This window comes from Megalopta genalis, chromosome 4 (assembly GCF_051020955.1).
Source record: "Megalopta genalis isolate 19385.01 chromosome 4, iyMegGena1_principal, whole genome shotgun sequence".
Taxonomy (NCBI): domain Eukaryota; kingdom Metazoa; phylum Arthropoda; class Insecta; order Hymenoptera; family Halictidae; genus Megalopta; species Megalopta genalis.
In genome coordinates this window covers 15432837-15448704 of record NC_135016.1, presented here as the reverse complement: position 1 = coordinate 15448704, position 15868 = coordinate 15432837, and the positions used below count along the sequence as shown (strand labels likewise).

The window sequence follows — 15868 nt, the reverse complement described above, 5'->3', positions numbered from 1 at the left end:
TACTTTTTTATTAATATTATTATTAATAATTATATATTATATATAATTATTAATATTATTATTAATAATAATAATATTTACGCTAAAGCGTCTAGGACCTGTTGCGATTTATTTTGTTTCATCCGCAGTGTGAAAACGTCGTCACTTGAACTTCGATTTCATTTTTGGAAATAAGAAGAGGTCATAAGGGGCTAAATCTGGCGAATATGGAGGGTATAGAGTGATCGTAATCTTGTTTTCCGCTAAATATTTTCGCGTTACGAAAGCCGTGCGCGCAGGAACACTGTCGTGATGCAGGATCATATCGCGGAACAACACAATCACACTTCCACTAAATTGCTCTTAACTCACGTCACAGTGTTCACTGCCCGATGGCATATGGCATACTGTGATGCAGAAGGGCATACAAAACTGCTACCCAAAGCTATAAAACGTTATCTGACACCGACGTCGACAGATAAATACAGTCCGGTTTCTTTTTTATCGCACCACCTATAATTTCATTTTGTTTCAAACACACGATGGTGTGATAATGCTGCAAACGATGATGGTGATGTTGATTACAGTTCTTGTTAGGTTATGTGCAAAAAGGGGTGGAGTAATTTTGAATGAAAAATATTATACAATTATACTTAATATATGTTAACCTATTTTCTTTGCAATTTATAATTAATTTCCTCCGAATTTCCATCGAATGTAGGCACGTTTCTCCGAACCTCCATCGAACGTAGGCCCATTCCTCCGAATTTCCATCGAACGTAGGCTTGTTTTCTCTCCTTTTCCGTCGAATAGTATAACTCCACCGTCATTTTCTTTTAAACGATATACATACCTTCTTTATGGTTGCCTTTAATATTTCATATATAGTTAAGAATCGATTTTTCTAACGCTTTCTCTGTTATAATTACAATTTGTGTAATGAAACAAAATAAGTTACTTGCTTGGTATAATGAATAAATATGGTCTAAAGCATGTCGTGTTTGGTCTCATTTTAATTGGAAAAATCTGACCACAATATATCAATAAAAATAAATAAAAAAAAATATGTTAAAAATAAATAAAAATATAATAAATAAAAATAAATAGAAATAAATAAATATAAAAACTAAATAAAAATAAATATTAATAAGAAAGTTAAGTCATTGTTTTTATTCTAGCATTAAAATGTATTCATAATAATATACGCCGGCATGCTGGCCGTTGTCCTTTCAAGTATGTAGTTTCGTTCGACCAGAGTTTCGTTCTCTCTCTCTCTCTCTCTCTCTCCCCCTCTCTCTCTCTCTCTCTCTCCCTCTCTCTCTCTCTCTCTCTCTCTCTCTCTCTCTGACGAAATGTCGGCAACTGTAAAGGCAACCCGCACGGCTCGAAGAATCGTATTTTGTAATCTCTTGAAATACACTTTCAATTCCGCCCCTGCGATACTCGTGGAGAAATTACTGTATTGTTCTATATGCAGCGATAAACTTTCCTACCATTTGTAATTTTCATTGAATGTAAACATCTTCCACACTGTGTTCTTAAGCGTTCCATTAAAGTTTTCAAGAGTTGATGATTTCATCATGCTGTAGATTGTCAGAAATATGATAATGATCCGAAATACGAGGTCCGTACTGTGCAAGAATATTTGTCGTATAATTATCCAAAAGGAGAAACGTTGAAGTAATGTTGAGAGGGAGAATAGGATAATATTAATACAAAATATTTGAAAACAATAATCTGCAATATGTCTCGATTTTTTAAAGAAGTTATTAGTGAAGCAGGTTATTCTATAAAATATTAAATCACTTCCTAATTATAGTAAAAATTTCGAATCATTTTTTGAAAGATGTTTATTGAATCAAAATATGATCCGTTTGATGCGATACATTTTTCCCCACGAGTTTTTAATGGATAAATGCTATTTTTAAAGAAGTTCTTATCTTTTAAATGAATAAATTACACTTGTAAAAGAATTATACGAATATCGACAGAATTCATACTCAGACGTGATGTTATAAAAGAGGTGATTCATAAAAAAGGTGAGGCCATAAGGAACAACATAACGTAAGCAAGGAGACAAACATTAACGTGTAATAAAATTCCGATATAACCTACCACCGTCATAATATAACCTACATAACACCAACCTAACGTAATAAATAATAATCAAAATTTCATGCAGAAAAATAAGATAAACCATAATTCAACCTACAGCATGATGAAATCATCAATTCTTGAAAAGTTTAATGGAACGCTTAAGAACACAATGTGGAAGATGTTTACGTACAATGGAAATTACAAATGGTAGAAAAGTTTATCACTGCATATAGAACGATACAGTAATTTCTCAACGAGTGTCGCAGAAGCAGAATTGAAAGTGTATTTCAAGGGATTACAATACATGATTCTTCGAGTCGCACGGGTCGCCATTACAGTTGTCGACATTTCGTCAGAGAGAGAGGGAGAGAGAGAGAGAGAGAGAGAGAGAGAGAGAGAACGAAACTCTGGTCGAATGAGTCCACTTGGGAAGACAGCGACCAGCATGCCGGTGTATATTACAACATTGTAATGCTAGAATAAAAACAATGACTTAACTTTTTTATTAATATAATTATATTTATTTTGATTAATATATTGGTCAGATTTTTCCAGTTAAAATGAGACCGAACACGACATGCTTTAGACCATATTCATTCATTATATGTAGCAAGTAACTTATTTTATTTACGAAAAATGCATTAAAAAAGCCGATTCTTAACTATATATGAAATATTAAAAGCAACGTCAAAGAAGGTATGTACATATGTCATTCGAAAGAAAATATTAGTGATATTTCGACCGCACTCGTAGGCCAAATGTCTTTATTCGACCGACACTCGTAGGCCAGATGGAAACTTGTTATTCTATTATGAATTGTCTTTCGGGAATTCGAGTCAAAGGAGTCACGGCGGGCGCCTCATTCGCATTATACGCTTGACTGACTCCGACGAATCGTTACATCAACATAGCGATAGCACCGCGACACTCGTGCCACAGAAAAATTGTGACATTCGTGGAGAAATTACTGTATGTTCAAACATCGAATTATATTGAAATGTGTCCTGCAGATATAACACCGAAAAATGCTAGGAACCTCTGGAGTGCCGTTTATAATATTAGTTAACATATGAATCTGCATTAAATTCTCTCCAATTGTCCTTCAGATTTTAAACAAAAATGGACAATTTGGGAAGAAGAGATACGATTATTCGAGCCGTGCATCTCGTTTTGTTATAGTTGTTAACAATCTGCAACTATAAACGTGAGCCTCGAGGCCCGAATAATCGTATCTCATTTTCCCAAATTATCCATTTTTCTTTAGAAGTTGAAGGACAATTGGGGAGAATTTACTGCATTCGCTAAAGTGTTGTTGGGCATAGATAAATAAGCGGATGAAATCACGTCTGGATAAGACTAACTGTTTATTAATAGTAATGAATATACGCAAATGTAACCATATATATGTGCACGAATGGTGCTGTCACGTCATCGCTCGCTTGCCTGCATTCTAGCGTTGCACCTGCGCTTTTGTTGTCGGTTTCCCGAGCAGATCCGAATGAAGCCGAGCAACGCTCGACTCACGAATAACTGACAGCGATTATTTATAATTACATGTTTTATTTAACATCATATATTTAATGGAGTATAACATAAATGTACATTATCTATAAGTTGTGGGTTTTGTATTATTCCAATGAATAATGATCCCGAGGTAATGAGTGTGTTTTATCTTGTCGTGCACATATCGTATAAAAGTTATGTACTCTAGATTTAATACGCTTTTTTATTATCGTTTTATTTTTTTTTTCATTTAGAAAACCAGCATTATACGTAATTTCTACTTGCATAATACTGTGTGTAACTAACTCCTTCCGCTTTTTCACAATCATCAATTTTTTCGCAACGCTCGATCAAAGTTGCAATCGTATACATCTTGGATTTTAAACCAACAAATTCTAACATAATATTGGAATGCATAAATTGGAATTGGAATGCAAATCATATATTTCTGCAAGATAGTCGAAATCTACTACAAATATGAAATCGACTTCTGATTCGTTAGAAACAGCATTAACATTGAAATTCTCAATATCGTTCAATCATTCCAAATTTGCATACGTAAGCGGATAGCGAAAATGCAATCCGCGGCGAGTTATTAAATAAAAACAATGACCAATGAGAGGCGAGCTCGGCTGGCGCAAAGAGGTCAAGCCAACGAGCGAACGAAGCCCAGTTTCACTTATTGGCTCGGCTGCCTCGCGCCAACTGATCTCGCCTCTCATTGGTCACAGTTTTTCATTAATAACTTATAAACAAAGCCGCGGATTGCATTTTCGTTAAGAAAAAGGTTCTTTCTTAACAATTTTAGATACCTCAAAGTACAGAGTAACTTGCATACCTCAAGAAGCTTTTAAATTACGAATCTAATTAAAAATTGTTAAGTACAAAAGTTGTAGAATTTTAAGGGGGAAGGGAGACAATGTCGTCTTTCTTTCTTTCTCTTTTTCTTTGTATATAGTGTGGTTTTCGAAATTTCAAGATCAACTTCTTCTTTTTAAATTGGAAAGTATATTTGAGCCATTTATTTTGAAAGTGGCATAAGTCACTTTGTTTTTAAGTCGATATATTTAAGGGTTTGCGTTTTAACACGTTTAAAAATATGGATGCTAACTTTCGAGAAGATTTGCTTGTATTTGTTACCTCAGGATACTGATATTTTTCTCAGTATAAATAATTTCGTATAGACATTAAAAAATCACCACTTTTCATTACGATAAAGCCACTTTCAAAATAAATAGTTTAGAAAAATGACTGACATATATTAATTTTGTCCGACGTATTTTATTGAAGTGATGTTTCGAAAGGACAATGATTTACTAAAATTGTGGAATAAATTACATATATAATAATAATTTATACCATGAACATATTTAATATAAAGGTTTGATTTAAGTATTTCTTATTTTAATATTCATAAAATACAAAAATAATTAGTACATTTTGAAACATAAGTATATGTAATTTATATGAAAATACATCAGTTCAATTTAATTTTCGTCATCAATAGGAGTGATTAAGTCCTCGGAAATCGTGTTTTGTTTCAAATTTTTAAAATAACTGTGGTATATTGGGGGTATATAATTAAGTAAGGCCATCCTGTCTTTGTATTTTGCTGAAGAAACAGGGCGAGATCCAGCGTATAACGGATCCATTTCTATTTGTGAATAACACCTAGGTCTTCCTCTTTCTGGTGACAAATCCAAAGTTAGAAATTCATTTTTTTCATCTAAAGTTAGTTTATAAAACATTTTATAGCTATCTGCTGGCGGGTCTGGAGGTAGATGCCACATTATTATAATATAATTTACAAAACTGCACTATTCTTTCGCACTTATAAAAATAAGTCCAGTGATCACAACTTTTTTAAAAATACTGAAAATAATTCAAAACAATACTTCACACACACTTATCACACGTTTCTATTCCTTTTATACTAAGCCCCGCAATTAATTTCCTGAGTACAGCGACTTACGCTACTTTCAAAATAAACATGTTTGTTCTACCGTTAATTAGCAAAACTTCTCTCGAACAAATCTCAATAGTTCTCAACTTATTGATTGCAAATTTTTTTAAAATGGAAAGATACCGTTCAATTGTAATTAGTGTTACCATTAACTCGATTTTTTTTGAAAAAGTGACGTGTGTTCATCTTAAAGTTATTTACGATCGACGACTTATCTTATAATATTGTTAATCATTAAATTCAGGCTCATCATAGTTTTCTACTTTTCTACTTAAAATTTAACGTTCTTTTGATCTATAATGACAAAAATATACTTTCTCATCTAGCAAAGAAATTTCTCATCTAAAAACAAATTTAAAAATTGCGAAAACTGTTCTAGGTATGCACAAAAGAAGTGAATACATACTCTACTGAGTCGCACATCCGTGACCTCACAGATGGAGTCACGTGCCATTTGAGGAAATCCACGGCAACGGTGGTTGCCAATCTCTATCCGCAAAAGTCTTATCGCTACTGACAAAAGGGCGCGACTACGAAACCCTCGTCGCTGCCGACAGCTGCGGTGTGGGGGTGCGGGATAACCAATCGCCAACCGCGCACTCAAATTGTTATCACTAACGAAAGAAAAATGGCATGCGAGAACCAGCCACAGCCGATAAAATGAGTGGATACGCAATAACCCGTTAGAACACAGCTCGGTGATTAGTCATGAACCAATCAGAACACAGATCGGTACCATCACCAAGTTCCGTATAAAAAATTCCTCACATCCTCTCATCGACATGCTATTATCTTCACCATACCTTGTATTTTACCCGCATCACTTCTTGGGGTCTTGGGTGCTGGAGCCTGAAAAAGCAGGAAAATGGGCCACGTCCATTTTTTACCCCCACTCCTCTACTCGTAACTCTCAGTTACCGTTTATCTACACTTGTGAACCATAATCCACCACTCCATCAGATTCTAGAGCATGAGGATATTATAGCATCAGAGTGTAAAACTCACTACCTAAAGCAAAAGCAGCGTAAATAAAAAATAAACGGAACCAGACCAAACCTAGACCAAGTGTTTGGACACCCTGTAGATATTGAAGTCGATACCTCTCCTACTTTATAGATCACTAGACTTCAGATGACAGTTTTTCATGAATACCTTGAAAATTACTAAATACCCGAAGCTAATTTCTTATATTTAGGACCCCCTCCCCCTTTCATACACACCCACCAAATATACTCTTAATCAGCGACAGATCTCTTTCAGAAGACCTAACATGGTACGCTTTTCAGGGGGCTTTTAATTTTATTACAACTGAAAAAAGTGTTACTGTTTGATAAATTGATAATTCTAGATAACGTAATGAACTTTGAAATATTTACTTATTATGATTAAAAAATAATACGCGTAAAATAATAAAGTACGAAGGTGTACCTATTATGGAACACCATTTTCGTGCCATATCGTTGCGTTTCATATTCAATGTCCCTATATTGTAACGCCCAATTGAAATGCCCGTTCCAAATTAGGGTCATCGAATATGGGACACGGAGGAAAATGAAAATGTTGAAATACACAATATGGAACAGTATGGTCTTGCTTAGAAATACTTGTATTCGAAGAAACATCTGTTTTTACAGCTGACAGTTAGGTAACAGTAATTATGTGAGTGAATTTATCCAGAACAATGCTAAAAAATATGGGTAGAATTTTTAAAACCACTGTCATATGCTCCATCTATTTTTTATTGTATTACTTGTGCTATTGTTTCTGGAAGGGGTCACAATTCGGCGGTATTTCATAATAAATACTACTATCTTGTACAGCAGGGGTGTCAAACTCGCGGCCCGAGATGAACGTTTTTGCAGCCCAGTCAATATATCCGACGCAAAGTAAAAATAAAATAGAAATGTGAATTAGAAATTTTGAAAGTAGTCTCGGCTAATAAAATTTCTCCCGAAATAGGAAAGATAGTGTCAGAGAAGAGATGTCAAATATCAGGACGTAAACAATAATTTAACTTTATATATGTTTATTACAATGTACTAGTCAAAATAAAAATATTTGTTTCTATGAACATTGATTTTTTTTTTGCGGCCCACCTAAAGTTAAGCATTGTGTATTTGGCCCAAGTTAGCTTTTGAGTTTGACACCCCTGTTGTACAGGGTGTCAAAACATTTTGTCACGGTCACCATAGCGGAATTCTACACTTCTAGATCGGTGGAGATCTGTTAAAAAACTTTGTGCAAGATTGATCCTGACCTTGAAGATCAAGGTTACGAGTTCAAAGGAACCATGGGTTGCAAATCAACCACTTACATAAAAAACGATTTTAAAAATGACATATAAAAATGATATGTCACGACCATCACGAAGAATGAAAGTAACATTCTTTTATTTAAGGATCCGTTTCCGAGGAAAATTAGGCTGAAAAAAATAATACTATTTAATAGGAATCAAGTGGCACGTTTGGCCCATGACATAACAAATCTACTTCTCGTCATACTACAAGAAATATGAACTCGACGCATTTTCCAACTGTTTTCACGAAAACAAAGCCATAAATGAAAATATGTTACCCTTTTTTCCGGATTAATTTTTGCATGTAGAATTACTATTCAGTTATTCCGCAAAACGGTTAACTTGCGACCCGTGGTTCATTTGAGGCTCATGATTTCGTCCTGACGAACGCTATATGATACAGCAAAAATATTTGACCGCGTTTTTCAAGGTCAATGCCAATTTTGCACAAAGTTTTTTTTTAACAAATCTCCACCGATTGAGAAGTGTAGAATTCCGCTATGATGATCGTAACATAATTTTTTGACATTCTGTACACTATTCACGGGTAACTTTCAAGGTTTTTCAAACTGATTCTTAAAGTCTGATTCTCCCTTCAGAATTTAGAGAAAGAAAAGATGACATGTTGTTACTTTTAAGAAAAAATCGTGCAGCATTTTGCACATTTGCTCATTCAAAAGCAGTCATATTGTTAAAAGAACATCTTTAATTTCAAATAATCATGCCATTGCTACATTTCTATTATATTTAAAAGACGAATTATTCTTATATAATCGTAGCAAATCGTAATTTACAGTAATATTACAGAAAATAATTGGATATAAATTGATTTACAATTGTCCAATTAATGTTTTTAATTAAAATTGTAGAACAAGGATAGAACAAGGATTTGTATTAATTTGACTGCTTTTGTGTTTCATAAAATTTCATTTAGATAAAAAACTATTTTTAATTGAAATGTGTAAAAAGAATTTTCATTGATTTGATCTTTAAAAGAAAAACCTACTAAAAGAAAACAGTTTTCCAACAGTTTTCAGTTTTATGTGCCTTGGCCTGTTGAACCGAGACAAAAACAATTTGTATTGTTGTTTAATAGTATATTTATTAATTTAATAAAATATTACTGTGAACAGGGACTGCACCTTCTTGACCCTTCACCTTTTCGCTGAAGGATGGAATGGCATTGCAAAGAAATTACTTCTTTACCTATTACGACGACGAATACACGTATTTAATATGCGTATCGAAAATTATTTGTCTAGTCTGCACAAATTCATTTGATACCACTTACAAAGAATTTGGATCTTCAACTTCCAAAGAAGATGAAGCGCGTTTCAATTCGTCGATTAATCATTACTATCGACGACTATATCACCTTTTGTGCCGCTAATGAATCCTCTTAAGGAAAACAATGGAGGCTTTCAGTCGACGAAGTCATTATTGTACTTTCGATCCTTCTCCACTGTTTTGATGTGTGCATCAAACTGATTAATAGGTGATATTTGAACCACTAGAATGAGTTGCAATCGAATGGTACCACGTGGATCCAATGAATAATCTGCACGACAGAAAGCTCTATTTCCACCATATTTCATCGCCCCAACGAATGAATTATTATTCTGATGAACAATCTGATCAGATTGCAACGCGTTATGATACATGGCAGCCTTAATACGTTAACTACCATACCATGTTACAGAAGTCACATCAAATCAGGACAATTTGTTTTATAATATAAGAGCGGCGAAGACGATTTGTTATGGCAGTCAGTTTTGTAATCATTTCACATCCCGTGGATCCCGATAGCGTTCGTCATATTTAACAAATTGTAAAAAGAATTCATTTTCAAGTTCGATAAAATATATATTGCTAATCACGATTGTTTTCCAAGCTCATTTAAAGTCGAGTTATTAAGGTCATTGTTGACTCTTCAAATGAGACGCTATATTTTCGTTAATGCAATATCGTAACTCACGAAAACGTAAATTCATTCATTTATAATGTAATGGCATCTAGATAACCTTGAATAGCGTAATTCACATTTTCAAAATCGACAACGACCTTGAACACTTGACTTGAAATAACCACGAGAAATGCAATTTTTCAGCTACACGCTTTTCTCTAACATCAGGCGTAACAGAGACATTACGTGTGCTCAAGATGAAATGTACACCCTGTATCGAACTTGATCTCATCCCTGATCGTGACATTAGTATCATTATTTCACAGAATCGTGCAAAAGTTAGTAATATACGTTCCGTAAGGATCTTACTTGAAGTCGTTCGGCGTAGAAAATGAGACTGGCGAAGACAACGATGCCCAAAACGAGAAAGAAGACCAGCAAGGCTAATTCCTTGGCAGACGCCTTGAAGGTATGAATCAAGATCCTAAGCTCCGGAGAATGCCTCGTCAGCTTAAAGAGCCGCAGGACTCGGGCTATCGACAGGACCTCCAGATACAAGCTAGACTCCGTTAGGAACTCCGTGTAGAAGCTCAACGTCGCTGCTAAGTCGATCGCGTTCACCGGCGAGACGGCAAATCGTTTCAGACTCGGGCTGACCTGTAATTGAATCCGTCAGAATGAGGATTTTAGTGATTTTACTGGCTGAGTCTTCATTCTCTCGCCACGGCCGAGTTAAATCGAAATCCGCTCGTTTTACCGAAGATATGATATGGCATAATATATCGCTCATTTGAAGTGACAACGACACAACTCACAAAAACCACGATTCCAGAGTCAAGTTTCTAACGTTCTGAATCGTTGTAACTAAAGTAAATTCTTCCAAATTGTTGAAGAGGGTTGTAAACAAAAATGGACCATTTTAGGACGATTACTCGAGTCTCGCGGTTCATTTTTATAGGCTATATAACTATAGAAATAGTTTATATAACTATAAAAACAAGGTGCAAGGCTCGAATAACTGTATCTTCTCTTCCCAAATTGTCCATTTATGCTTACAAACTGAAGGATTATTAGGGAGAATTATTGTAGTCTGCGGATTTTGTGCATTTATGCTAAACTTGACTCAATGAAATGGCAAGTAATGAAGACGCTAGAAGGATTTAAGAATGTTTTCATTTCTTCATAATTTGCTGATATTATTGAAAGTAGATACATGTTTACAGTGGTATGAATAAGTATAGACTTAAGGTAACTGTTACATTGTTTCGCGATATTTGAACAAAAACTTAACAAAACACTGTATTTGTACATTTTTACATTACAGTTAATAGAAATTGGAAATATACATATATAGCTCTTCTTGGTTTCTATTTAAATATCAATGAAAATGTAAGAGTTACTTCGAGTTTATAATTATTCACAGCACTGTATATTGCTATATTATAGTTAATAGAAAGTAGAAATATACAAATAAAGTATTTTGTTAAATTTTCGTTTAGATATCACAGTAACATTGTAAATGTTACTTTGAGTTTCTAATTATGCATACCAATTTCTGCGTCTTATAATTGACGAAAACAATTTTCGTTTCGCATACAGATCCACAGTGTAGTTAATTAGTGTGAATGGTATATAATGTCGCAATTATAGAGATAGATTATCAGATAGTATGTATATGAGAATATTTCCATTCACTGTTATAAGCGCTTAATTACCCTTAAAACAATGTTATATATATATGTATCAAGTTTCAGATAACTTTGTTACTTGTCCATTCTTTTCTCACGGCACAGAGAAATTAATTAAACAGAGCAGTTTCAGATTCGATCACATAACACTTAATCCACGAGTAAAACAATTTGTTACATCAATATTACAATTTCTGTAGTGGCGGACTACAGTATTTGCACACCTTTTAAAACGCAACAACTTTTGTAATCTTGGACTAAATTGCTTGAATTTTTTGCAAATGTTAAAGGAACTAGTTTTTCTGTACAATAACTAAAATACTCCTCTTTAATTTTGCTATTACTTAGTACAGTCAAAAAGTAAAAGACTCATACTTTTTCAACCTTTTTATCTGAACCTATAACGCAAATTTAAAATGTAAGTATAACTTATATTCGTACTGAAAATTGTATCGAAAAATTTCATTGAAAAATCATGTTAATGTAAAAAATCATGACAAAATTGCGATTTTCGCGATATCTAATTGTTTACAACTTCTATCAAGGTCAACCGATTTCGATGAAATTGTCAGCATGTATATAAATTACTAAGATGTATAAAACGCATTTTTCAAATTTTGTATAATGTTTCAAACCAAAGTTACACATTTTTTTACGTGGAATATGATTCTGAAATTAAAAATATAAGTTTATCATAGAAGAAAGCATGAGCTTGAAATAATTGTAACGTGTTGTTCGAGATTACAACGGAAGGACACAGGGTGAAACTCAACTGGACTTTATTCAGAGAGGTACATGAATGACGCGCGGTGCGGATAGTTACAAGAAGAAGCTCGGCGGAATAGTTAAACGGGAAGAAGCTCGTGCAGTTTCTTGCCTCCGTTATTTATATTATTTCCCCCAAAATGGCCACGCCTTTTTGGGAGACTTGCTGTCTTTCTTTTACCCCCGTTCAGTTTGGCGGGGGAGACAGCTATCCCTTCGGCCGGCGACTTTCTCCACGGCTAGGTCTGCTGTACATGTGGCAGCGATAAAAAATAAAGAAACAAAGGAATTTCCGGTGCTTGCAAACGTCAAGGACGTTTTCTCTCTGCCGAACCCTCGACATCTGCAAGCGGACAGTTTTATGGTTATTATGGTCGCCGACCGCGTGCCGCTACATAAACTTGAAAACGCCCACTCAGTAGCTTCATTTGACTCCCCACTTAAAATACTAAAGGATATTGGTCAGCTTGGTTTTTTAAGTCACGTGTCTACGAGATTTCTTACAATCTGAACATAAATGGAACATCCTCTACAGGTTCGATACGGGATTGCGAAGAAAAAAGCAACGTTTTCATTGAAAAATGGTGTTTACAAATGTTGTTTCATTTGTGAATTTTGTTTTAATTGCAATTTTGATGATAGTTGCTTGTATTTATTATTATTGAATATGATGGTCTCTTAGAAACAAATATAAATTCGATAAATATCGATATAAGAAGATTGATGTTAGCAAATGAACGACCAAATCATAATTTCCGACCAATGCGCCGGTCAATTGCTGCTGAGAACGATATGGCCGGGACAATTTCCAGATAGCGTCAGTTAACAATTCCCAGCTGTGCCATAAATCCGGGGAGACCAATCGCGGAAGTTATGACATCCTTAAAAACGGTATAACAGCACTTCGAACACATCATAGACACGCAGCAGCAAACACGTGGCTTCAACAGTAACGGATTTCACTCGAGTTTACTCGAGGAACTTGCACATAAAATAGCTATAAAAATTATTCAAACGCTTGCACTATTTTCTAACGAGATTCCAAGAAGATTCCAACGAGATTCAAAGTTCCTTGTACAAATTTAACCTTCGTGATGAGTAGAATACGATTCAAGCATTTCGATGTTCAAGGTCGAGGTCCATTTTCTGGCTAATCTTCAAGATCAATATCTATTAAATCACGGGTACATAATCACGTTATAGTATTTGGCATTTCCATATAATTCTGTGAAATCAAGTTCATACAAATCTACGTATAGTGGATGCATTGTGAGAAATATTTTCACGCGAATGCTTCTGTTCCAACATGGCGTACCCCCCCCCCTTCTTTTTAAAACATCTGATTTAGTATAAATTGAAATTTCTCATTGAGTTTATGTTTAGTATAACATTTTTATGGCATCGCTTTGTCGAAAGTACATATTAAGTTAGAAGTGTTTGTCACTTATACAATTTACTCATTTATTGCGTTTTGTTCAGTGAAAACGTATGCTGAGTTCATTTCGTACGATATGTTTTCGAAATATGTGGAACATACGACACATGCACGCAACCAAATAAAATCAGAAATAATAGACAAATTAATCAAATGGATGCCGAACATAGTCCAAGAAGTAATTAAAAAACGTGGTGGATATATCGTCGAAGAGAAAATTTAATTTTCTTTTATAAAATTGATGTTATTTTTATTATAATGTAAAAAATATATATACGAACTTATTACATTTTAATGGAATTAATTTTGAAATGAATTGAAAAGATTATGACAATTTCTTACCGGTTATGTCAAGATTATTTAAATTTCTATAAGTGTCCTAATGGAGGGGCATGTATGCCCAATGATTGGAGAACACACACAATTTACATTTCCATTCATTATTAAACTTCGCATTAATTATTAGATTATTAATATAAAACTGACAATATTTACCAAACGCTTTTATTTAGAGGAGAACAAATGATGTTTTTGATCATAGGACATACCATAGAGAAAAAAATGTTTCGGTACAGGATAGTACAGAAATTGTCTGTGTAATAAATGCTTTTAATAATTCTGCTAAGAAGATCTGCTTAATTCTTAAGCATATAATTAATTTGTATTTGACATTTTTGTAACAAGTAGGACATTTATTATCTCGTTAAAGGTTGAAACATATTGTCTTTTTAGACGAAAGTATTCGACACAACTTTAAAATTAATATGTCTATTAATATATCAATGCTCCCGTCTTTGAACACTAGCTTAAGACCATTTCATGAAATTTATAAGTGAAAAATCTATAACGTTAAGTATTTATTGCATTTCATTCAGTTATATATATATCGGATTAGAAGCTTGTTAAATATTTATCTTATAAATATATATAACATATATAAATATTCAATTTCTTGAAGCCATTATTTAATTTAAAAAAAATGCCAATGTGTTTTCTGTATTAAATAGTTACTTCTTAATTGTATTGAAATTCTTAATTCTATTTGCATTTCATTATTAACCTCATCATTAATTTTTAACAATATTCTATATTTATTTTGGCTTAAAATTGTGTTAATCTTTCCTGTTGATGTGAATATACAATATTTCTTCCTTTTAGATAATAATTACACCTTTTTATTGTAAACTTCTTATCATTGCACTTTGTCATTTCTTCACGTTACGTCTTAGTTCAATGAAATAATTGAACAACAAATGCGTGTAATATCGTGTCCAATGACTGGAATTAAATTGCACAATAATTGTGTATATTTCAGTTCAATCACTGAGCCATTGAAAGGATCTTATATTTTTTGCAATTTTCACAATTCACACCATAGAAAGATTTATTTTCGCATGCATTTTAAAACATAGACGATCTTCCCTTCCAGATCAATTCATTCACACATAAATGTAACACTTATCAGTCTAATGAGTGATTTACAACGGAAACCATTTTCCTATGATTACACTACGGTAAACATCAGAAATTGTATAGGTCACTCTGCTGGAATACAATGCTATAATGTCAGGCGAACCACATTTTGCGCGTGCAGCAACTTAGTGGACTATCTAATTCATTTTGACCCCAAGTTGTTAACTCAAATGAATTGGTTCGCCAGGTGCCGGGGTCATTTCTCGGCTGGCCATGTGATTTAAATGTGGGGTACCGCAAGCGAGAAATTACTATTACTAATATAATATAAAGTGGAATACTCTATATGAAATAATCGTCATTGCTTTATATTATTACTCTCTCTCTCTCGGTATACCAGTAAGTAACTTCCTATTTTCTGCAGAAAATGGTTTTGCAGATTAAGTTCTATACTTACGGGATCTGTTTCAATACTTATCGAAATTATTAAAATGCCAATAAAATTTATTCAGGTGACTAATAAATACATAGCACGTTCCTTTCAGAGTCGTTTTTGATAATCTCTTTTTAACTAAAAATTGATACATTATGAAGGGTGTCATTTAACTCTTCGACCTTAATTTTTCTTGTAAACAACATGTTGTATAAAAAATGTTTCGAAAGTAGTTTAATATAAAAGGGAGCATACACGGTAATAATTAACTTTTTACCATTTTCTTTTTTTATCAAAATATGACGGCCACTTCGAGTTTTGTTTTACTATAACGTGCAACATTCAATCATCCCATTCGAAAGTCCATTAAATACAAAATAAAATATTATTAAC

At 33.6% G+C, this 15868-nt stretch overlaps 1 protein-coding gene across 1 annotated transcript in view; it reads right to left on the bottom strand.

Annotated features, from left to right (window-relative positions):
* LOC117217749 (potassium voltage-gated channel protein Shaw) overlaps positions 1 to 15868 on the bottom strand; it is a 111399-nt gene that overhangs the window by 24675 nt on the left and 70856 nt on the right. The window contains exon 4 of the mRNA XM_033465609.2: positions 10111 to 10398. Coding sequence (XP_033321500.2) covers positions 10111 to 10398 — 288 coding nt within the window. The remainder of the gene's footprint in view (positions 1 to 10110; positions 10399 to 15868) is intronic.